The sequence below is a fragment of the Pseudorasbora parva genome, chromosome 1 (assembly GCF_024679245.1).
Source record: "Pseudorasbora parva isolate DD20220531a chromosome 1, ASM2467924v1, whole genome shotgun sequence".
In the NCBI taxonomy this organism is placed as follows: domain Eukaryota; kingdom Metazoa; phylum Chordata; class Actinopteri; order Cypriniformes; family Gobionidae; genus Pseudorasbora; species Pseudorasbora parva.
Window position 1 is genome coordinate 13,026,380 of NC_090172.1, and position 26,252 is coordinate 13,052,631.

The window sequence follows — 26,252 nt, forward strand, 5'->3', positions numbered from 1 at the left end:
TGTGTGTTGAATAATGACATGCCCAGAGTCTCTCTTCTCACCGTCAATAGTAGACACGCCCCTTATCAGCTGATTGGCTACAAGTTTGTTATTCCACTCGGCCTGAGTCCTTTTTCTAAAACGGTTTTGAAATAACACTTACCCCACCTTTAAATTGCTGTCTACGGAGGGGGCCTGAGAGCTCGGATTTCATCAAAAATATCTTAATATGTGTTGTGAAGTTGAACAAAGGTCTTGCTGTTTTGGAATGACAAGAGGGTGAGTAATTAATGACAGAATTTTCATTTTTGGGTGAACTAAACTAAACTAAACCTTTAAACAAACTATCAAATTTCATGTTTAACTTCTAAACAGGCACAGAATAAATAGGGTGGGAATTATTATTCACCAATTAATGCATAAAATAAATCTTGACTTCCATTTGTAGTTGACAACTGTGTCAAATATCAACAACTCTTTTTAGACCATTCACAAATATAGGATTTATATTCAATTTAATTCACTTTGTTGCAGACTGCTGCTTCTCGAGGGAGGTCCAGGCTCACCCTCCTGTTTACTAGGGGGGAAACACAGTGTGTCATGGGGTTTTGAGGACATGTTGCCCACTCCAGAGAGCAGCGCCACTGGACCAGAGAGTAAAGGTGAGTCTATGATGGCTATGATGATGGACGTAAACACCAAAGACATTAGAGTAAGTGATGCACATTTATTTATTGTGTGATCTGCAGCGGAAGCCAGCGAATTTATGCGCAGGCAATATAAAAAACAAAACAAATATGAGGATGCGGATGCGGAAAAAGAGAGCAGAGATTTTAAATATTTATGATACAAGCCCTCATGTTTTGCTTGTATATAGAGCTGTCACTGTAATACTTATATGCTCTGACGCATCGTCCTTTCGCAACTCTTTTGATAACTTCAGGAATGTAAAATCTTTGAAATGACTCCCATGTGTGCAGAATTGTGACGAATGCTGCTCTAGAGTGATGTAAAAGTCGCATGAATTCTGATATGACTGTTCAGACTGTGATCGTATTGATGGAAGTATTTTTGTACACATATTTGGCACAAATCAGAATTGAAAAGATCAGATTCCATTTTGGAGGAGAGGTTTGTGCTGTTCAACACTGCCATGACAAAAAGAGATCTGAGTCACGTGAGCAACAGTATTTATCTGCAGTCTGAACTTAGCCCAAGTAATAAGAACAACAATAAAAATATAGTTTATTAAAGGGGTTCGTTCACCCAAAAATGAAATTTCTTTCATTAATGACTCACCCCAATGTCATTCCACACCCGTAAGACCTCTGTTCATCCTCGGAACAGTTTAAGATATTTTAGATTTAGTCCGAGGCCTTTCTGTCCTTTGAATGTAAGTGTATGCCCACTTGCTGTCCGCGTCCAGAAGGTAATTAAAACATCATCAAAGTAGTCCATATGTGACATCAGTTGGTTAGTTTGACTCTTTTGAAGCGTCGACAATACATTTTGGTCCAAAAATAACAAAAAATACGACTTTATTCAGCATCGTCTTCTCTTCCGCATTTGTTTTCAAACCTCAAATAAAGATTCAAACGGTCGTGAATCAGCAGATTGATTCATGATTCGTATCGCCAATGTTTGTGGTTTGACACGCAATCTGAATCATGATTCATGACCGTTTGAATCTTTATTTGAGGAACATGGAAGAGAAATCAATGCTGAATAAAGTTGTATTTTTTGTTATTTTTGGACCAAAATGTATTGTTGACGCTTCAAAAGAGTCAAACTAACCAACTGATGTCACATATGGACTACTTTGATGATGTTTTCATTACCTTCTGGACAGCAAGTGGGCATACACTTACATTCAAAGGACAGAAAGGCCTCGGACTAAATCGAAAGTATCTTAAACTGTGTTCTGAGGATGAACGGAGGTCTTACGGGTGTGGAACGACATTAGGGTTAGTCATTAATGAAAGAAATTTAATATTTGGGTGAACTAACCCTTTAACACTTTTTTTTTAAAAAGAATATCACAATGTTTTATCCATTAATTTGTGTTCTGCACAATATAGGTTTACTTTGTTTGATTACCACCTTTTCATAGGTTATTATTATTGTTAAAATGTAATAAATTGTTTTATGAATTCAACTGACATCTTTTTAATTGATAAAAATGTGATCGTTAAAATGGAGTTTGTAAATATTTAAACATAATAGTAAGGCACTAAAACATATTTTTCTCTCAGAAACAGACCTGGGACGCAGCCTGGCTACAGATGGTTTATATCTCTACACAACAAACTCTTTTGGAAAGGGCTTAAGCAAGCTGGGCTCAGGGCAGCATGGGACACTGAGGTAACTCTAAAACTAAAGAACAACCACTTAACCTCCTACCCTGCTTTACTGTTTGTACCAGTAACCTATGGGCTACTATTGTGCTCTTTGTCCTGCTGTCTTTCTCATTTCTGCTTTGCGAGCAACTATATTTGTTAGACGTTTAAAGCCTCCAGTCTATTAACTTTCAGTTAAATGTTGCACTTCCTCAGTCTCATGAAGAATTGTATTGGACACATATCAACCAAAATGTAAAAAATAAGAAACCATGTTTATAAAGAGGCGTAAGTTGTAATACCATCAGTTTAAAGTTCACCCAAAAATGAAAGATCTGTCATTAATTACTTTCCCTAATGTCGTTGGACACCCGTAAGACATCCGTTCATCTTCAGACACAAATGAAGATATTTTTGTTGAAATCCGATGGCTCAGAAAGGCCTTCATTGACACCAATGTCATTTCCTCTCTCAAGACCCATAAAGACACTAAAGACGCCGTTACAAAGCCCATCTCACTACAGTGGCTCTACAATAGTTTTATGAAGCGATGAGAATAGTTTTTGTGCTTAAAAAAAGACTAAATAACGACTTGTATAATGATGGGCCGATTTCAAAACAAAGTTTTGAACGTTATGAATCAGCGTATTGATTCATGATTCGGATTGCGTGCCAAACCGCCAAACTGCTAAAATCCTGTGACATTGGCGATCCGAACCATGAATCGATACACTGAATCATAACGTTCAAAACATTAGCTGTGTCTCATTTCGGAAGCGTGCGTCCTGCGGAGTTCGCATTTGAAGGCTTCATACATCATAAGGCCTTCTCATTTAAAAAAAGTGAGTAGGACAATATTTCCAAATGCCTTTGAATGCGCCCTTCTTTCACAGAAATTCGGAGCGTGCATGAGGTGTATCCTTCGTGGCTGGAGATAACCCACAATTCTTTGCGTTGCCATTAACAACCGTCATAATTTTATATTTAATGAAAAAAACGACACCACCGCCGCAAAGCAGCACTATGTAACTTTTTAACCTTCATAATATATTTTAAGACTCTTGTGACGATACATCGACTTACAATAGGTTGTATGACACGTCTGCCATAGCCTGATGGGGTCTGTATTGTTTTTAATCGTACTTTTAAAATTTGGGTTTCGGGTAGTAACCCGAGAACAAAAAGAACTACAAAATTCGACTGCTTTACGGCATATACGTCACTTCCACCAACACCCACACTTCCTTAAATTCGGACGTGCGAGCCCAACTATCGTTTGTTTGTCGGATGTTATAGTCATGTCCGAAGCAGCACAGACAAATAAGAAAGCAAAGGTTTTGTTGGAGGAAAGCAATAAGAGGAAACGAAAAGGTGATGGGATTAAAGGCAGGACGAGGATCAACATTGGACCAGCGTTTGCTCGCTGGCGTGAGCTGAAGGAGGCGTGCCCGACCGATGCTGACTTGGCTGTCATGCTTGCTTTGGTTAATATTACCTACCACTCAAACACTGAATTGAAGTATCATAGATTCTGTAAAATGGTAACCAGTAGACTAGGCTACTATAATAACGCTGGCTTGTAAATGTGAGCATCACGATCATTTGGCGTTTAAGAAAAAATTAAACCCATGAAATTATATTCATATGACATCCTGAAACATATGCCACTGTACCTGGGATGAAGACATTTCACACGCGACGCAAGCAGAACTCCTGCATGTGAACAGTGTTCAGGATAACTGTTAGTGAGGCGCGGGTCGGCTTTTTTCCAACCCGCGTGTCCGGCTTTTATGAAATTATTTGGCCCGCCCCGCACCACTGTATATATTTTTACAACCCGCCCCACACCCGCGACCATTAAATAGACATATGGGGTCCGCGGGTTATGAGACGACCCACTCATCACTAGTTCAAGGGCTATCATGTTTGTCATGTCAACAAATGCATGCGTGCATCCCCTGTATTAGGATGACAGAGTTTATGACATAGTAGAGGACAATATTTTTTCCCAACTGTAGGGGGACCCCAAGGGCAAAAATTACCTAGTGGTGCATTAAGCTCTAACAGATAGTTGTGGTAAACAGGATTACAACTTTTTAGTGCTTTTTAAACGTTTAGAACAGTACTTTGCTGTCAAGACAATAAACATTTCATAGTAATTTTCAAGTTATAAATAATTTTCATTCATGTAACTAGCATGAAAGCGCAACGAGGCTGAACTTGTTGGCATAGGAACGTGATTCTTCCTGCCTGTGTGTCCTACAAAGGACGTTTCGTTTAATTCTGATTGAGGGCGCTCCGTGCACTGGATGTGTCCTCCGGAGGATGCAGTCTTCGAAATGTAACAAAATGAGACACAACTATTGTTTCGAAATCGGCCCATCACTATACAGGTCTTTTATGGGTTTTAAAAGAGAGGAAATGACACTGGTGTCAATGAAAGCCTTTCTGAGCCATCGGAAATATATTTTGTGTTCCGAAGATGAACGGAGGTCTTACGGGTGTCGAATGACATTAGGGTAAGTAATTATTGAAAGAATTTATTTTTGGGTGAACTAACCCTTTAACCAATTATTTGTAATAATGAATGGTGCCATTTATCAGTGAATCCGATATTACAAAACCGATACCCGATTATGGGAAAATGTTTAAATATCGGGAAACTATTATATGACCGATATCTCGGTCAATCACTATTTAAGATCATTACAGATAATACTTGTGTGAATACTCAGCAAGACTATTTTGTAATAATGTAATTCTATGTATATGTGTGGGAATTGCCTGCTGTCTAAGATGTCTTTGCAAACGCTTTTGATGTGTCAGTCACCGTGGGTAAGATCGTTTTATTCACATCAACATAAGTTTGAAAATCACATTTCATTGGTTCAGACTCATGCCTTCGAGAATTTACTACGAATATGATCAACGTTGTAATGTTGTGCTTTAAATGATAGCAAACTTGTGTTGAGGGGAAGCGCCAGTCAATGAGAAGCGAGCAGAGAAAAACTTAATTTTTCATGGACAAAGGAAAGGTACTCCTCAGAAAACAGACGAATAAAGATACTTTTAGATTTGGAGCTAAATTAAGGGTTTAATGAACAAATTTTTGTGTGAATCTCCGATCCGACCCAAATTTTCACTTGTTTTGCCTGTAGCTCATTAGCCTGTGTGCTTTCCGATTCATTTTGCTTGCATGTGCGTGTGCATGTGTATATCAGGGGTGTTTTCTCTGAGTAGGCTAGGGAGGCAGTGTCTCCTCGAAATAAACTGTATGAGAACATAATCTAACCTATATAACAAAAATAAATCATCACAAATGTTACAAAATGTGACATTAAACAGTGTAAAAGTCACTCTTAATAAAGTAACAGTGTCCAATAGCGACATCCGCAGGTGAAGTTACAAAGGGAGGCATGTCTCCTCTGTCCCCATATATCTTTTAATAAAGCCCCTGTGCGGTGAGATTTGTGCTGGGTAATATAAAAGAATGGGGAAAAGCCACACGAGAGGAGGCAATGGCTCCATCATGCCATCACTGGATATGATTGGTTTGTGCGATAAATCCCGCCTTTTGTTTTTGTGCGTGTTCTCATATCGGCCTGAATAAACACAAGGATGGCATTAATGGAAAGACTAATTAATAAGTAAGTAAACGACTCGAAGATGAATATGAATTGAAAAAAAAGGTATTTCATCAAACAAACTCTTTTCAGAATCCAGGTAAAATAACAGCGTGTGATATTTGGAACTTAAACACATACTGATAACAAACTAATACTTACAGGAGTGATGATCATATGAATGGCAATAGTAACTAATGATGACGGGAAAAATTTACAAAAACAACAGGAAATAAGTATCAAATTAAAAGTTCATGATAATGAAACTAAACAAGCAAATGACAATATTCCTGACAGACCTAATATAGACCTAAAGTATGCAACATTTCTACAGACTGCGCTTGTCAACTCTAATTGCCGACAATCATGGCACCTACTTGAAACCTAAAACTGTTTTCTTTGCCCTTCCTCACAGGGGTTTTGTGTATTGTCGGAATGAGGAAATGGAAGCAGGGTGGGTGGCACACAGTAGTGGCTTTTTGCTCCACCGTCCAGCCTCTTTTGACACAAAACCTCATCAGCTGTGCCAGGTCATCGACCCCTTCACACTGCAGGTACAACCTCTTCATCGCATTGCATTACATTGCAATTGTTACAAGTATTACAAATAACAGGGCTATTTGTATATATACTGATATTTCTAATCAGAATTGCTAGTAGGTGTCTAATTTAAGATTGTTTAAAATGAAACCGTTGTATAAGCTGTGGGACATGGTTGTCATATTATTGATGTAATATGAATTTTGGAACATGAAGAACTTTTTATCCCTTGATTTTTCAGCATTTTGTCAAAAGATTATGGATGCTGAATTTTTGTTCTTTTCTTCTTGTTTTGTACAGTTGAGGCTGCAACATACTCTGCAAGAACAGAGAAAAAAGTTCTCGCTCCAAAAGCTGCGAGAACAAAATTACGTCATTTTGTTCTCGCAGCCCTGGTTTGGGAGTTCTCGCAGCTTGTTCTCGACACATCGCCTGAGCAGAACTTTTTTTCTTGCGGGTGTCTGAGAACTATTGTGTGATTGGTCATATATTTAGAGAGGGCGTGGTTAATACGGAGAAACGCAGATGATCAGCACCTGCTTTTCTCGTGAAGTATGAATGTACTGGCAAGAACGAACTTTGTTCTGGTTCTTGCCACCTTGAGAAGACAAACAAATTTCTTTGTTCTTGCAGAGTATGTTCCAAGCTTTAAGAGAGAGAGTTTTTAATGGATTTCTGGAGTTTGACCAGCATTTGGCATTCATTCCCAGAACGCTTTGATGTTTAAGGGGTCATATGATGAAATTTTTCTTGTTTTCCTTTTTCTTTAGTGTGTTATGTAGCTGTTTGTGCATCTATAGGATCTGCAGAGTTATGAAAACAAAGTCTCAAAACCAAAGAGATATTTTTTGTAAAAGTAAAATCTCAGCCACACCTTCCTAAACATCATTCATACACAGATCTACGTCACAAATCTACGTCTGTATGTGGGGGCAGAGTTTCATAACACTGGCCAAATGTAAACGCAAAGAAAAGAGGGCGTAACTTTTATTCTCGCTTTAGTATTGTCATTGCCGGCACTGCCATGCCGTCGAGACGCTGTGTTTTTCATTGTGAAAGCCAAACTACTTTGTTTGGCCTTCCAAAAGAGGGGACAGTTAGAAAACAGTGGCTAAGCTTTATTTACAACACTGTTCCAGAGCAGGACAACTCAAATATTCTACTGCGTACTGTGCATTTTTCGGAGGTCTATTTCTAGCACCTGGTATAGTAAAGTCATTTCTTGGTCTTTTTCACTTCTACGATAACAACTGCAAACTTAACAATCTGATACTTTCTGGTCCAGTCAGGTTGGCAACATTGATCAATCAGCTTGGTCATCTGCATCATCCGGATAAGATTTGGGCTCAAATTGATAAAGTAGTACCGACATTATCATCTATCAATATTGCTTTGCTATGAGAGCTGATTCAAAATATGGTAAGGAGCGTGAAATTTCCGTCAGACGCTTAAGGTTTTTGGACCAATCACAACGCACTTGATCACTGGCCAATCAGAGCACACCCGGCTTTTTACAATGAGCTTTGCAAAAATCAACGCTCTTCAGAAAGGAGGTGCATAAAGGAGCAACAATAATGTATAGTGTGTGTAAAATAATGACTTTTTTTTAAGTCCTAAAAACATGTAAACTCATTGCCTTAAACCAAATAAACTCACCTAAAGGATTATTAGGAACACCTGTTTAATTTCTCATTAATCCAATTATCTAATCAACCACAATCATTTGGCAGTTTCTTCAATGCATTTAGGGGTGTGGTCCTGGTCAAGACACTCTTCTGAACTCTCAACTGAATGTCAGAATGGGAAAGAAAGTTGATTTAAGCAATTTTGAGCGTGGCATGGTTGTTGTTGCCAGACGGGCTGGTCTGAGTATTTCACAATCTGCTCAGTTACTGAGATTTTCATGCACAACCATTTCTAGGGTTTACAAAGAATGGTGTGAAAAGGGAAAAACATCCAGCATCCGGCAGTCCTGTGGGCGAAAATGCCTTGTTGATGCTAGAGGTCAGAGGAGAATGGGCCAACTGATTCAAGCTGATAGAAGAGCAACTTTGACTGAAATAACCACTCGTTAAAACCTAGGTATGCAGCAAAGCATTTGTGAAGCCGCAACACGCACAACCTTGAGGCGGAAGGGCAACAACAGCAGAACTCATCTCCACTACAAATAGGAAAAAGAGGCTACAATTTGCACAAGCTCACCAAAATTGGACAGTTGAAGACTGTAAAATTTTTGCCTGGTCTGATGAGTCTCGATTTCTGTTCAAATATTTAGATTGTAGAGGCAGAATTTGGCGTAAACAGAATGAGAATATGTTTCCATCATGCCTTGTTACCACTGTGCAGGCTGGTGGTGGTGGTGTAATGGTGTGGGGGATGTTTTCTTGGCACACTTTAGGCCCCTTAGTGCCAATTGGGCATTGTTTAAATGCAACGGCCTACCTGATCATTGTTTCTGACTATGTCCATCCCTTTATGAACACCATGTACCTATCTTCTGATGGCTTTTTCCAGCAGGATAATGCACCATGTCACAAAGCTTGAATCATTTCTAATTGGTTTCTTGAACATGACAAGGAGTTCACTGTACTAAAATGGCCCTGGATGTGCATCCCACAAATCTCCATCAACTGCAAAATGCTATCCTATCAATACGGGCCAACATTTCTGAAGAATGCTTCCAGCACCTTGTTGAATCAATGCCACGTAGAATTAAAGGGTTAGTTCACCCAAAAATGAAATTTATGTCATTAATGACCCTAATGTTGTGATTCATGATTCGGATCGCGCGTCAAACTGCTAAACTTCTGAAATCACGTGACGTTGGTCATCCGAATCATGAATCAATACGCTGATTCATGACCGTTTGAATCTTTATTTGAGGTTTGAAAACAAATGAAGAGAAGACAATGCTGAATAATGTTGTAGTTTTTGTGATTTTTGGACCAAAATGTATTTTTGATGCTACAAGAGGTTCTAATTAACTTACTGATGTCACATATGGACTACTTTGATGATGTTTGTATTACCTTTCTGGACATGGACACTGGACATATACTGTCCATTGGACAGTATTGTGCGCATACACTTGGATATGCTCTCTATATAAAGACTAAATATAAAATCTTAAACTGTGTTCCGAAGATAAACGGAGGTCTTACAGGTGTGGAACAACGTTAGGGTGAGTCATTAATCACATTAATTACAATTTTGGTTGAACTAACCCTTAAAGGCAGTTCTGAAGGCGGAAGGAGGTCAAGCACAGTATTAGTATGGTCCTAATAATAAGTAGCCTAATAATCCTTTATGTGAGTGTACACAAAATAATGTTCTTTTTTAGAACCATCATATGACCCTTTTAATATTGTAAAGCTCAAGTTTGTTCATTTTGGATTTTCACAATATCAATTCATTTTTATAGGTTATTCCTGACAATTTCATTGATGTATATATCTACAAAATGTTTTTCACAAATTAAATCATTTTCATTATGACTGAACAGACAGTTCCAAATTATAGAAATTTGGCTTTCGTCCTGAGGGTACCATTAATGTAACATTCAGAAATCTATTTAACAAATTGTATATTATATATCCTTGTATATTAACTAGACCTTTACAAATGCTTTATTTGTGGAAGATTCTAATTTTTCTTTCTCTATTAAAGGTTTCTCAAGTAGTTGCAATGCCCCATCATCATTTCCCAGTGGGCAGCTGCCTGACCACCCTGCGTCTGTGTTCTGATGGTACCTACCTCTACTGGGTTTGGTCACCTGTCAGCATCAACGAGAAAACACAGAAAGGCCACTCTGTCTTCATGGATGTCTTCCAGCTAATGGTATTAACTTGAGAATGTGTCAGGTTTTTTCCTAGGACAAAAATGGCCTTCGGTGATGGCGGTCAAACACGCTCATCCGCACTCAGTACAAAGTACCCTACCCTTGTGAACTGCAAGCCTAGTACTGACAATAAATCCAAAATAAATACAAAGAAACGGTTTGTAATATTTGTAATATTAACTTATCCTTATTAACTTAGAACATATCATAAAACAAAGTATTTAGAACCATTTTATATTTAAAATTATGTAAGTGACTTCTTTGAAAAGTTAGTAATAAAATAAACAACAAAGTAACACATTAATAGAAATTGTCCGGTCTATTATTTTGCATTTACTCTCCAAGATCATTTGACATACAGTATCCAGGGCTCCAGGCTTGGAAATGCGACCAAAAATATGAATTTGCGAGTTATGTTTTTGCTGCGATAGTCACTGGCAACACTATAAATTTGTTATGATTAAAAATTGCGTGCATTTTTACCTGCATGTGCAATGATGAGTAGCCCATGTGGATGATGGATGAAAATGCTTATGCTGTAAAAAAGAGGGCAGACATGACAACACATGACAAAATTAAGACAAAAAAAATCAAGTTTATTGTTTTGTGGAATTAAAAAATAATAATTTGGAATTTTTTCCCCCAAAATTGATTTTGTCTGGAGCCCTGAGTATCAGATGTATTCTGAGATGTATCAGAGTATTCTGTCCATTGCTATGGTTATCACGGTCAATCAGATTCAATCGTGCATATATAAATATGGTTGTCAACTTGTCAATCCAGAAACATTGCGATGTGTAGTTAGCAGCATGAACAATATATATTATATACAGAAAGCAAGCTAAAATCGCAACCATTATGAAGCTGTCTATTACAACCTGAGGTACACAAAGCTGCACTCTTGTTAAAACTCATTATAATAAACAGGCTTGTTCAAAATTATATATATATATATATATATATATATATATATATATATATATATATATATATATATATATATATATATATATATATTAACAGCAGTTAAAAGTTAGTAACAGTTACAATATTTCTTCTAAATATCAACTTAAACATAAATTTAATCAAATTAAATTATATTGGTGGTATACATATATTGATTCTGTATTAATATTCTCATCAGTGTTCTGTCAGCTTTAACATAGGCCTACTTAAATCTGCATATTTGTGATATTCACCCTAGGCCGTTATTTAATTTTATAAAGGCCATTTTTTAAAATCTTATTAAAATCATGTTAAATTCTTACATATGATTAATAAATTCAGTTATAATAGTAAAAACACTATAGGCTGTTACCAATCAAATTAAATAATTTAAACTGCAAAAAAATACAGCTGCAATAAATAATGCTATAAGATTGACGATCTAAATAAAACATGCAATCATACTTCTAAACATAACCGCCAATAGGTGGCAGCAAGTGATCGTCTTCATAAGTGAGTCATTGAGTCGTTCATTCAAATGATTCATTCAAAACGCTGAATCATTTAGTTACAAAACACCACGCTGAGAGTTGCATTTTTTGGAACTATTTTAGTCGGTAAAATCATGGGTGAAATGGAACAAAAAAGGTTGTTTAATTAGGCTACTTGTTTATTGAACTAGGCTACACCATTCATGCTACAGAATTCACGATTGCAAAGTCGACTTGTGTTACAATATCTTTAATATCAACAACTACAAAAAGCTCAGTTTTACCCCAGTATGTTTCTCCTGTGAGATTATATTGCTGCTCAATTGTTTTGATTTCTCCACGAATGTCTCTCACAAAGAGACAGGCAGCGCGAGCCTCAACATGACTTGTTAACGTACCAGAGCCAGAGATACACTCATCAATCGCTGTTTACATTGAATATTATAAAAACAACAAAAAATTCTGAATCATTCTCATTTCTGGTTATTTCTAATCATTCAGTTTCTGGTTATTTTTATATTTTATTTGTCCCAGACAAAGAATGTCAAGCCCTTGGCTTAGGCTACAGACAGCCCTGTATTCTCCTGACCAATGGTTTGCCTGTGTGTGTATTCAGAGGCAGTGAGCAATGGTCTTTCAATATAATAATAAATAACTACGTTAATGCGCAATAAAATAATTGTCTGCGTTAATTAATTAATGCGTTAACACGATAATAACGCGTTAACTTGCCCAGACCTAATTGAGGTCGCTTCACCCCGCGGAAATGGAAAACAACCTGCGGGAAAACCGCAGACATTTGACAACTAATGTTATGCGTCGCTTCGTTGCTCTGATTGGTTGTAGGTCTATCCAATTTGGGTCTTTCCTGGTTCGGTTGAAACGCCCCATAATCACAGCCCAATGGAGCAGTTTTAGACTCATATTCTGACTAGAATTGAGTAGTACCACGTCAGGTTACAATGCTGCGCAAACAAATTGTAAGTAGAAATCTTTGACACTTCACAGAGCTTACATGCTTACACAAATGAGAGTGTTTAAAGAAGCTGGCTATCAGTGGGTATCAGTACTGCAACATGGCAGGTAATGCCACATTAAATGATCAGATTATTCTTTGGCAGAACAAAGATTCATTTAGTGGCTGCCAAAATATTTTCAATGCAAGAAAAACCCTGTGATTGAAGATTTTTTTTAATATCAGGAATGTTAATTTCATTATGTTCTGTGCAGTTTTGTAGTTGCATTTATTGTTTGTAGTTTTATTGCGTGCAACGACTGGTAACCCTTGTGAAAAAGAAGTATATTTTAGCAGACTTTTAAAAGGTACTAATGGAAATATACTTTTAAAAGAATATACTTAAGTGTGAACTGGATGTAATGGTTTTGGACACTTGATTGCATGTTAATTAAATTGCATTGGTTTGTTTTTATATTTAATGCAATTAGCCCGTTTAATCCCACCGTTCACAATTGTGACCGTAAATTTTCCTCGAATATTTTACTTATTTCTTGGTACTACCATCTTAGCACAATGACAATGTGAAAGCACAGAAATGACAGGAAAATTTAATGAATTAATCAAAGTTAATTTTTGAATAGCTCATTCATTTTTTGCACACATCATCATGAAAGGGTCATCTATACATACATATTGAAATTATATGAATACATAGTTTATTCTGCTGTCAGGATGCATATAAAAGAAGACGGTCACAATTGTGAACGGTAGTATAACACAGAATATGTCCCCTCTATGTCATTCTGTGTTATTCATATGAACTCACTCACAGATTGAACTGAAAACCATCCATCCATCCATCCATCCATCCATCCATCCATCCATCCATCCATCCATCCATCCATCCATCCATCCATCCATCCATCCATCCATCCATCCATCCATCCATCCATCCATCCATCCATCCATCCATCCATCCATCCATCCATCCATCCATCCATCGTACTTCTGTCTGTCTATACCTTTGTCTGTCTGTCTGTCTGTCTGTCTGTCTGTCTGTCTGTCTGTCTGTCTGTCTGTCTGTCTATCTATCTATACTTCGGTCTGTCTAACTAACTACACTTCTGTCAGTCTGTCTAACAATACATCTGTCTATCTATATGTCTGTCTGTCTATACTTCTGTCTATCTAGCTAAACTTCTGTCTGTCTGTCTATACTTCTCTCTGTCTGACTATCTATACTTGTCTGTCTATCTATACTTCTGTCTGTCTGTCTGCCTGTCTGTCTATCTATCTATACTTCTGTCTGTCTGTCTGTCTATCTATCTATACTTCTGTCTATCTGTCTATCAGTCTATACTTCTGTCTGTCTGTCTGTCTATCTATATCTATGAGATATACCTTATAAACCTTATAAGATATACCTTGTAAACTTCCAAATTTCGGATTTACCAATTGGTGCTTCAATGTTCAAAGTTGCTCTTCCTAATATTTAGGAGTAATAACTACATGTATGTGCCTAGATCTTTTCAAGGTTTGTTGGTCACCTCTTCCCCTCTCTTTGGCCAGACACGTTATTCAGTGAAGAAGAACGTGTTACCTAGATTTTTGTATTTATTTCAATTTTCATACCCCCAATTTTTTTTTTTTATTGTGTATCATGAACAATAGAAATAGTTTTAAAGTGAATCCTAATCATATCTCATTCTTATATGTTGGATATTTTATTGTTATTTTAAGTTTCAAACCGGTAAATAGGTCTAATAGAAGAATTTGTATGAATTCTGTCTATGCTGTTTCCCACAGGTCACTATTGTGACCGAGTATAAAACCTAATATTTCACTAACTTAACCAACATAAAATCAAAGAAGGCATACCATTTGTGTGTTAGGGAGGTCTAAGGAGTAAATTGCATGTACTCACATTGCAGGAAAAAATTTGGGATTAAACGGGTTAGTTGGACTTTTGTGCTATGCATTTAAATATATTTGTGATTACACATTTGTTGCATTTCAGTGCATTTAAAAGATATTAACTTTACATGTAATATAGATTAAAACACTGCAGTTAAAATGTTCAATTTACTTCACATGTGCTTTAGTATCTTAGTCAACACATCAAAATAAGCACACTTCTTTAAAGCATCGCAAAATATTATTGAAACTTAACCACATTTTATTTCAAATGTTCTTTAAAGTAAAACTTTTAATTTGATGTTTACACAGTTTGAAAATGTTTACTTAAGTATGTTAAGAAACAGTCATCAAAGTGTAATTTTTAAAGTACATTTAAGTGTCCTTTTAATATCATCAATATTATATTTTCTGCAAGTACTTTTTTTATAATTAAACTTTTGAGATTTGATTACAAGACTACAAGTGCTTAAAAACACTTCTTTTTCACAAGGGAATTATTGTAAACATAACAAAGTGTCCGCTGAACCCTCATTTCTCAAGCTCCAATTATCTGTTTATGTTTTTTTGCAGGCAGAGTCTGGTCTGTGTGTGGCCAGTCCTATACAAGATCGGGTAATCCTGTCGCGAAAGGAAGGCGAGTCATCTAAGTGTTTGAATGAGCTGCTCCTGAGCCGCATGTCTCGCTTCCGTGCCTCTCACTCGTCCACACTGGCTGCCCTCACTGGTTCTGCCATCACCAACCCTGTTAAAGAGGAACAGTCGGGTAATACTGCTGTATGTTGTTTGTGCCTCGGCTGTCCCATGCGTTTTTGGCTTCGTTTCTGTATTAATGGGTGCCTTTATGAAAAAGAAGGGCACTTAATTGTAATAGTATATACTTCATGTCTTAACTATATTACTACAAACTACTTGCGGACAAAATAATATCAATGTAATAAACGAGAGTTGTTGTTTTTTTTTGGACTGTTTCTTAAAAGGATAGTTCACACAAAAAGTCATCATTTATTCACCCTCATGTTGTTCCAAACCTCGTAGGACTTCATCTTCAGTATACAGTGGTGGAATGTACCTTACTTAAAGGTGCACTATAGTATTTTGACAGTAAAATATCCAAAAACTACTAGGTTAGTGTTCTATATTTTGTTCAGTTGAGTACTTAAAATATCCCAAATGTTTCGAACTATTCGTAAATTGTGAGAACTGCTATTTTAACCAAGGACCCGGGACGTCCCTAACGAAACAAAAATATATTGCAGTATATTGGAAAATATCATGTAAAACATTAGGCAATATATTCACATATATGGGGTTTATATATTTTTATTCTCCAATTATTCAATATTGCAATATATGAAAGCGGCAATCATTTGTATATTTTGCAATATATTACAGGAATATTTAATATATTGTATAATACCATCAATATATTATTCCATGTATTTAAAATATATTATAATATATTTCAATATATTTTCAGTTTCCTTTCGTAAGGGGTCTCAGCATAGCGTTTGAGGGAGTCAAGTAACGTATATACAGCACACACCTTCACTACTGAAGAGCGCGCGCCGCGCTCACACCAGGCTGTAAAGTTGACAAGACAGGAAAGTACATTTTTTTGAGGGGTAACTGAAAGTTTTTATTTCGTAAGAAGTCACGAAGATAATTTTGGAATAATAACACTTTAAGTGAACACTAATAGCACTTTTTACTTTTTACTGCGCCTGACAGAAGAATTAATTTTTCTGAGATGATTATTAAAGTTTACAACAAATAAATAGCTTTTATAAAACCGTAAGTCCTGGTGGCTGTTGAGAGTTGCTATGGCAACCGGGAACTCATCCAAGCTGCTGGAGATGACAGTGTTGACATTTCTGAAGCGGCAGACAAACTGTCAGAACATGTCACAAAATGACTCCAGCTGAAAGTTAGCACATGCCAACCCCAGATCGGTATATTTAGCGTCTCATGTAAACAGTCCACTGAATCTTTCAATTGGAATGACAAAAAAAGTGTGCTTTTAGGTGGTACTCGAGACTGGAAGAATAAATGTGTTTCCCAACCTTTTTTTCAGTCAAGGCAACCTTTGAAAATGTAGAAAATTTTATGGCACCCTCTCACATACGTTACGCTAGGGGTGTAACTGTACAGATTGCTCACGGTTCGGTTTGTATCATGGTTTTAGGTTCACGGTTTCAGTACGGTTCTGTATTTACTATGTTCAAGGAAAAAGGACTACTGTCAAATAAAAATAAAGATAATAAGCACAAATAACTTAAATACAAGCAGCAGCACAAATAAATACTATTGAGCAAAGATACTAATAAAATAAACAATGCTTTTCAGGTTTTTCAGGTGGGTCTAACATTAGTTTTTAGGTAGAGAAATTAAACAAAGTAATCAAATGTAAAATAATTGCATATTTCACTGTTTAAATTAAAGATTAATCCTTATCAAGATTACACAAGCTATTCAATCAAGAGCAGTGAGTGATGTTCTTATCTTTAGTTTTACATTTAACAGAGTAAAGGTACTGCCTCTTTAAGACCTAATGCAGGGGTATGTGTCGTCTTAGGCCGGTTTCACACTGCACGCGTTAGCAGGGCTAAGCAGCGCGTAAGCAGCGCGTGTTTTTTTTCCCGCTCTTCAGAACGTCCACCACTGTCAGTATACAAATGAAGATAGATATTTTTTAATGAAATCTGAGAGATTTCTATCCCTCCATTAACAGCCTATGCAACTACTTGGATTCAAAAATTGTATAAAGCGACTGTAAAACTAATCCATATAATTTGAGCATTTTATATGATGCACAGATTTAATTTAGGCTTTTATTCCCACATAAACATCGAGCATTGAATATAAACCATAGACTGTGAAAAAAATTGGGCGTAGTGTCCGTGACGTCACCAATAGGATTCTGATAAGCCGTTTTGAAGCTTCAATTAAAGACGAGCTGGGCGTTGCCATCTTGTGAGCGAGTCATCGTGTGTCACTCCCGCGATGAAAAAAATTCACCCCCCTCACAGTTGTCATGAAGGTCAAAATTAGCCTTATAAGCCAAAAAACACAATTTTTTACCAGGCTGCAAACATTTTTTTTTTTTTGCAAAGAATTTTAACATGGGGTTCCATAATATTCTGCTCACCATCCGGAGCCTGTCCCTAGTAGCCAGTTGAGGAATTGCAGTTTACATTACTTCCGTATTGGCTTCAAGAGATTGTGGGAGGTTGCCGCTTGATGTAAACAGAAGATCAACCGTACATGCTTGACGAGCGAGACCAAACCTCATTGGTTCTTGTGGAAGCTCAAACATGCTGCATAAAAGGAGAATGAATCTCATTGGTTCCTACACTTCAAGCAAGGATGCTTGAGCTTCCGTTTACCATAACTGATGTGTGAGTTGATGAATGTTCATATGTGAATAAAAGCCTTAATTCATTCTGTTCATCATCTAAAGCGATGGAGTCTCATCAGAAAATTTGGACTGAACCAGTCTATTCATAATGGTTCATGTTCACAATCTTTTAATAAACTTTTTGAAGTGTCAAACTGGTAGTTGCGATGCTGTCTAAGGAGGGACAGCAAGCTCTCATTTGTCATTAAAAATATCCTCAATTGTGTTCTAAAGATGAACGAAAGGTTTGAAGTGACATGAGAGGTGAGTAAATATGACAGAAATTATTTTGGGTGAACTAAACCTTTTTAAAAGTGCACTTTGTAATAATGCCAAATTAAAAGTTTTACTTTTAAAGAACATAAAAAAATTAATAATATTTTGTGCCCTTAAGAAATACGCTCACTTTGATATGTTGACCAACATACCAAAGTAATTGATTATAATTTTAACTCAGTGCGTTATTCAATATTAAATTTGGTAATATATTTTAAGGCCAATTGAAATCAGTGTTACCTGTTGGTGTCTGTTGCCGTTTGTCGGAGTTTGTTTCCCCCGACTGAACATGTTAAATCGGCGTTTTCGGTCGTGGAATGTTTGAGCACTGGTACGATTTTCTAACGAACTCTTACCTAATCTGACCTGGACGCGAACCGCTGCCATGACGATGAAGCAAGTCCCTTGCAAAGACTGCGTGTAGATTCTGGGCATGCTTAGCAAATCATCCTTGCAGTGAAAATGGTAGGTTTCTGGACAAATCAGAACACCATTCTAGAGAAAGAGCAAGCAGAAATTCGCTAGAGCACACTGGACAAAGTTTGAGCGGGCACACGTAAAATCTGAGCGAGAGCCATATTTGAAAGCGCGCATCCTGTCCAGTAAGTTTTGTGCTAGTGAAAGAAATCCACCTGCGACCAGAGAGATTTGTTACATGGATGCACACTCGCGTTACAATGCGCTCTCAACATTTAACGCCATAGAAACAGCCTCAAATGAACTATAAAATGAGAAGGAAAGTAATGTTTGAAAGCTGCTGTCTTTTATTTTTATTGATTAAAATTAATGGAGAATATTGCATGTTTTTCCATGGGCGCTTGGGTTTGTTGCCGTTTGTGCAGTGTGAATTGGTCTTTAGATGTACTAAATTGCAACTTCATCATTAATTCATTACAAATATTTGTAACTCAAATAAAATCCATACACAAGTACTGTGGCAACTTCAAGATGTTTGAAAACTAGCGTAAGACCTAATGTGTGTGTGGATGATTCCAATAAAAGCGAAAAATATATATTGAATAAACAAATGATAATCCTTGGCGTAATTCTTCAATATAGTTTAGCTCCCAGTGTTGATCTTGGTCTCTTGTTTTTGTTTTTTCTTGTCCCAGTAGTCAATACAAGCTGTGGCTTGTCTATCAAAACACTGAGGAAGACGCCAATGTACGTTTGTGGAACGTACCTAGTGATGCTGGCACCAACTCCAGGTGTAGCTGGGAGCTCTGCCACCCGCTCGCTGTTTGGTGGCTCCAGTGGCCTTTCTTCTCTTAAGGGTAAGTCATCAGCTCTTATTCTGAGGGGAGCGATCTTTATACCCTAAACAAACATTTTAACATTATAATTTGGTATTGTTTTATACTAAACGCTATCATGGATAGTGTTTGAATGGTGATTTTTCATTTAACATTATCCATTTTTGCTCCCATTATTTATACCACTGTTACCTAATCAAACTTATAACAGTTAAAGGGATAGTTCACCCTAAAATGTAAGTCTCTACTTATTCACCCTCCTGTTCCAAACACATGACTTTCTTGTTTCTGTGGAACAAAAATGAAAATCCTTTGGTAAACTCATATAAAGTAACCTTATTCGACATCTCCATGTCTTTGTAACATTTTCAGTAACTCCCTTGTGTTTTATTCTAGTATTGGCATCTAGTTTGGTGTTTAACCTGGCTGATGGTCAGTTTAGCAATCGTGCAGACCTCGTAGATGCTCCAGGAAGTTCTCTGGGTCGTGGGGCTCAGGTTGCCGGACTGGGTAAGAATCAGACATTTCCACAAATCAAGTCCCTTTCACACTAAACACAGCTAAACAAATCTCAGACAGAGTAGTCTATATTCACCAAGAGTGGAATTAATATGTTTTGGATGTAAAGAATTGTAATGCAATGTTGTTGACTGCTTTCTTACTCCTAAAATAAAATGTATTTAAAATGTTCTTCCCCTTTTGGAAAATGGACCAAAAATTTTGAAGACTCATCATGTGTTTTCATTTGTGCTAAACATAAAGGGAAACTATTATGCCCCTTTTTACAAGATGTAAAATAAGTCTACGATGTCCCCAGAGTGTGTATGTGAAGTTTTAGCTTAAAATACCCCATAGCTATGTTTTTATAGTATGTTAAAATTGCCACTTTTGGGTGGTGAACAGACATGTGCTACGTCCCTTTAAATGCAGATGAGCTTCTGCGGCCAAAGAAGGCAGAGCTTCAAGAACTCATTCTTTGGTATCAGGAATCAGGACGCCCTATAATGTCTGAAACTGCAAATATATGCTGCATGGTGATAGAACATGCATATTTAAAATGTTATGTCTTCTCGCTTTTATCCACTATATGAAAACCTGTTGTACTGGACCCTGCCCGAATGATGGCAAAAACTTTACTAATGAGTTTTATGATGTTTATTGTACCTTACACAAAATATAAAGCGTCCATTTTCACCTCAGAAAATCATTTTAAGAGCTGAATAAAACGCAGTGCAAGTGAGCATTAAAATATTATCTATAAACACTCTCTCCTTGCATTATCATCAACATACACAACAAAATAAACAAATACAGTATATACAGATGAACAATAGTTTCAACAAAAGTTTTCTGAACTGCAAGAGGCGTACACTTGCTTTCTGATTGCATGAGATTGCAATTCAATTTCGATGGGTTGTACTGTATCTTTCAACATACCTTCTGACATTCATTCATGTTTTTTTTTGTGCTGAAATTTTAAAGCAGTTTAACACCACATGTAAAAAAACAATTAAAGTCACGTTTTAAAGGTCCCATGGCATGGATTTTGTAATTATTTTATAATGTTTCCTGAGATTTACTTAAATTGTTAGTATGTTTTTTACATTTAAAAAAATCATAATTTAGAATAAAAGGCATTTTTTCTATACTAATAATAGCCCTCTGGCTTGAATGCTCTGTTTCAAGGGGTGTGTGTGCTGTGAACTTCAGTGAAAACACCCACTGTTGTGATTGGCTGACATTTTTGCATCTGAAATTAGATTGTGCGGAGGGAGCGTGGTTTAGTCAGGTGCCAGCAGCTGCAGCACTGCCAGTCGAGAGAGATTGAGAGCTTGGGAAAGAGTGCTAAGAAAGTGTTATTGTACCGAGTTGTTGAGAGTGCAAGCTTATTTTGTTTGTATCTGACAGCTCTGAATAAACATGAGTGAACCTTGCAACGTAATTTCTCTCACAAAATGCTTTCACCAAAGCTAACACGACATGTATACAGTAAGAGCTTCTGTTGAGCATAACAGCGTCATTCATTATAACGGCAGTTTAGACAAGTGTGCACTGCAGATAAACGTGTGATTGACAGATCCGAACATTATAAAGAGTTCTTTGATCGCTCTCTATAGTTTAATCGTATGATTTGTTTCATGCTACTAACAGAAACAACATGAAGTTGATGGTTTTAGTCACTGGCTTGATTCACTGATGCATCAAGACGGCCAGCGGCGGTACTGAACGTATTAAATGATTTAGAAAGAAAGTCTGTGTGAACTTGAATGATTAGCTACACATCAGAACTCATTGATCACAGATCCGGAATTAATGAACACTGTTACTCACTGACTGTGGCAGTGCTCTCGAATCCATATGATAAAGCCTGAGCTAACATCCACTGATAAACTGAATCCATTCTCTACTAATTCTCTGGGCGGGCAAAGCAGAGGAAGGGGAGGAAACCTTTCCTGTTATGACGTCATAACATGAGAATTCAAGATCAGCTCATCTGGGCTCTCGTTTTCTCAAAGGCAGAGAAAGACAGAACTCTGTTTACACACCGATCAAAATGTTTAGCCACTAGGGGACAGTATTTAGGCTAGGGGAACTCCTATTAACTAAAATATATTTTCAAAAAATCTAAATATGAACAAAAAACAGTCACAAATACTTTTATTGTGTCATGACTGTTCTAGGGGCCTGCTATGATGCACTTAACAACTTAATCTGGACGTGCTCCAGTGACTACATGGACCAATGGTGTAACCCTGGGAACCAGGCCTTCCATCATGTGTGCCAACGACTTGGCGTCAGTCACGTCATCAGTCAGCCTAAAGGTATTTCAAATCTTGATCTCTAACATATGCATATGTTAAACAAATATCAACTAAACCTTTACTTCAGTTTTTGGATGATTTTAATATTGTACAGTAAAACATTTTAGAGACTTGCATTCAAAACATTACAACATGTCCTAACCAAACTACAGTGATAATAGCTGGCCTTTATTTTATTAACATTATATTATCTGCAAGGCAAGATATTTTTTGAAAAACTGTACTTTTTAAGATTTGCAGTACATTTACAAGTACACCTTCATTACAATTAAGCACACCTTTTCACAAGTCGTCACTTTTCTGTGCTATACTGGACACTTGCCAGTACTATACATAGTTGTTTTTTAGATGTGCTCATATATTTGTACACAAATAATTTCCCCATCTTGTATTTGATTCTTTAATCACAGAAGAAATGATAGACACAGCCAAAGTGATAAACCAGCTGCTCCATCATGTTGGTGCCATGTGCATCCACCAGCTCAACCTGCTAGCAGCCAGCAGTAGTTTACACCTGGGATCCTTCATAGGAAAACAACCCATGGAGGCCTGCCACTTTAGTTCAATATGTGACGTCATGGAGAAGGCCATGGTCAATGGTGACACGTGCATCATCCGATGCATTCTGGTCGTCTTTCAGGTGTGGATATAATTGGTGGGGTTTTGCTAGAATATTTAAGAAAATGTAAATTAACTACAGAATGACTTTATTACAATGCTTCCTGCAAAGTTGCTTTGAAATCATGTGTATTGTGAAAAGTGCAATACAAAAATTTGTATGTAATACATACGACTTGGAAAACAGTGTTAGTGATGGCCTGTTTAATTTTATGTTCATCAGCAGTGAATAGATTGACAGCCACTTGAAGAAGAAATCTTTGTTTTTCCAGGTGGTGTTCCAGTTTTTTAATCCAAATTCTGAGCAGAACCGGGACTGTGTTAAGCGTTCTGGACTGTTGCTGTGGCAGTTACTCATGGCTCCTCCTGATCAGATTGAACCGGAAATACAAAGAGAAGTGTGTCTTGCCATCAGGTGAATCTCTAAAAACAAAATGTTTAATGGAGCCACAACCACAAGATATTTTGTGCATATACTTAAGGGAATTATATGCATATTACTAAAGTGAAGGTTCTCTCAAAAGGAAAGCTTGATGGTGTAACTTGTTAAATATATATTATTGCCCGTCTATGTGGTGTTAATAAAACGGAAGCAGGCAATAAATGAAACAAGGGTGTACATTCAAGCTATTTTAAGGCATTAAGAAATTACTTTCACAGGACAAAAAGATCAAAGATGGGATTTAAGGGATGACATTGTTGACTGCATAAACACTTTAATATGTTTTAAAGGTCCCGTTCTTCGCATGTTTTCGAAGCTTTGATTATGTTTACAGTGTGCAATATAACATGAGTTCATGTTTCGCGTGTAAAAAAACACAGTATTTTTCACACAATTTACTTATCTGTACAGCGCTGTTTCCTCTGTCCTAAAAACGGTCTGATGATTCCCTTGTCTTATGAAGTCCATCCTTCAGAAACACGTAACGAGTTCTGATTGGGCCAGCGCTTCCCGTGTTGTGATTGGACAGCAGCTTAGCGCACTTTGCCCAGAAAGGTCCCGCCTATTACCATAACGGGGAGATGCAAGCGCTAAATGCGCGCTCTTCTCCACGTGGGAGAGCAACAACACCACGCCCCCTATTTTGCGTGTTCTTGTGGGCGGAGGGTTAGTCAACAAACGATTCTAGTGACGTCATTCCTGAAGGAAGTGTAGGGGTGTAGTCCAAACCGGCCGTTCGCTGTAGGCTTTGAAAGGGAACTTCTGTTAAATAAAATATCTCGCTTGGCATTGAACTTTGAGCTTTATAATTTTACAGGTATTATTTATGCTTCAACAACAACATTACACACTAACTAAAGTTTGAAAGATGGAATCGCGATGAACAGGACCTTTAATATGTTTAATATTCTAAGAGAATGTGAGAGAGATTTTAAAAAATATCTTAATTTGTCTTCCAAAGATGAACAAATTTCTTATGGGCTTTTGTCAAAATGCCTTTTTCTTAAAAGAACACGCCAACTTTTTGGGAGTTTGGCTTATTCACCATATGTGTGTATAATCTCAGTGTGTACAAATCACAAGGTTACGTGAGACACAGTGCCATTTTATAAACATATACAAACTGGGGACTATATTCTCAGAAGGCGAAGCACTGCTACTTATGCCGAGTGATTTGCTTGCAGCACCAGAGAAGAAGCACCGTTGTTACTTCTGTCAACAAAACAAACATGACTAGGTAGCTAGTAACGAACGTGACTGTTGATCATGGCTGACACAGAGGATTTTTCCTTGGTATCAAACCAAAATCCAGAACCATATCGTTTTAAGCCAGAATACACAGATGAGGAGTTACCAACTTAGGAAGCTGATCGACAAGACGCTGAATTACCTTTAGCACCACTTATTTGATACTGTGACAAAACGTGTTCCTGACAACACAATACTAACATTACAGGGGATACTGAAGCACAGGAACAACTGTCTTCTATACAGTAGTGACCACCCTATTCATGTAATAGTGTCAATAACGTTACATTAGATCTAGCAAATGGCACTGCTACAGGAGGTTAGCCATGCAAAAACATAACGGAACGCTTACCACAGACGCATGGGATCCACTTTGTCCTGTCTGTACTACCGATGGGAAGGCTGTGTCCTTCAGCACATGTTTCATGGTCTGTGTTAGCCTGACAAGCCAGACCCACATCAAGATTTTTGGTCTGCAAACTCACCATTGACAGGGCTCAATCCGAGGGGCGGGATAAACGGTTGTTTTTCCATACTCCCTCTGCACGCAATAGGATGGCGCTACAACCAACCGGAGCAACGAAGGTGAAACGGGGCTAGTTGAGGGATTAAACCTTAGCTGTATCTGGTCGGCAAAACTCTGAACACAGCTTCCATTTTTAATAATGACTTCAGTGCCGTTCTTTGTTCTTTTCTCAGAGAAAAGCTTAACTTCAAGTCTTCCAGAATCGCAGTCAAAGCTGATTCGAAAGACCGCCGTTCGCCAGCTTCTGTGTTTACTTGTAGCACGCAAGCACAACTCTGCCATTATTATGTTAAACCCCGCCTACCGACTCTATACACAATGTGATTGGCCTGACTAGAGGTTGGTTTTACAGCTCAGAAGTGTATTGAGAGTTGCTAGACGATACTCGCGGCAGATTAGATTTGCTGCCGCTAGGGTGTGTCTAGATTTCTAGGCTAGGTCTATGTGGCAAATTCCATTTGTTTTTGTTTTTTCCCCAAAATAGTCATCCTCAGGTAAATGTTCTGAGCAAACGCAATAGTACTCGATGATGGTAACAGGTGTGTTTCCAGTGAACTCTCTAGGAATATTTTGCCGTTATATTTTGTATTTTGTTATATTTAAGCAGTAGGCTAGCTGGAGGCATTTACTTCCAGCCTTTGTGCTAAGCTAGACTAGTGGTGGGTGCGTCAGACAGAGTTATGGGATGCACAGAGATGAAAATGTTATGTATGGACTATGGACTTATCTAACTCTGGGGATACGGTGAAGAAGCCAATGTCCCAACAAGTTGGTGTATTCCTTTAAGCCTGAATTTATGCAACTGTCCTAAATATATGCAATAAATATTAACCATTTTTCTATTCTTTCTTTATTCTCATTAGCTCAGGTTTAAACACCTTGTACCAGAGTGAATCTGAGTTGAACAACCTGCTAAAATTTGTTTTCACAGAGGGTAAGAATTGCAAATACAGAATGCACGTACAGTCATGTTTAACTATAAGCTGAGTTTTCACTGGCTCACTGCAATTGCACAATTGCATATTGATAAGCAACAGTGCCAGTGA

General features: G+C 37.4%; 1 protein-coding gene across 7 annotated transcripts in view; it reads left to right on the top strand.

Annotated features, from left to right (window-relative positions):
- LOC137048043 (probable E3 ubiquitin-protein ligase HECTD4) overlaps window positions 1–26,252 on the top strand; it is a 128,087-nt gene that overhangs the window by 16,991 nt on the left and 84,844 nt on the right. For 4 of the 7 annotated variants that reach the window (XM_067426205.1, XM_067426363.1, XM_067426434.1 and 1 more), the window contains exons 4-14: window positions 514–641; window positions 2,232–2,340; window positions 6,354–6,492; window positions 10,145–10,315; window positions 15,198–15,390; window positions 19,413–19,571; window positions 19,947–20,060; window positions 22,232–22,372; window positions 22,783–23,012; window positions 23,263–23,405; window positions 26,070–26,140. In XM_067426205.1, the coding sequence (XP_067282306.1) occupies window positions 514–641; window positions 2,232–2,340; window positions 6,354–6,492; window positions 10,145–10,315; window positions 15,198–15,390; window positions 19,413–19,571; window positions 19,947–20,060; window positions 22,232–22,372; window positions 22,783–23,012; window positions 23,263–23,405; window positions 26,070–26,140 (1,598 nt within the window). Of the gene's footprint in view, window positions 1–513; window positions 642–2,231; window positions 2,341–6,353; window positions 6,493–10,144; window positions 10,316–15,197; window positions 15,391–19,409; window positions 19,572–19,946; window positions 20,061–22,231; window positions 22,373–22,782; window positions 23,013–23,262; window positions 23,406–26,069; window positions 26,141–26,252 lie in introns of all 7 variants that reach the window. The other 3 variants (XM_067426058.1, XM_067426281.1, XM_067426132.1) reach the window with 1 other exon arrangement.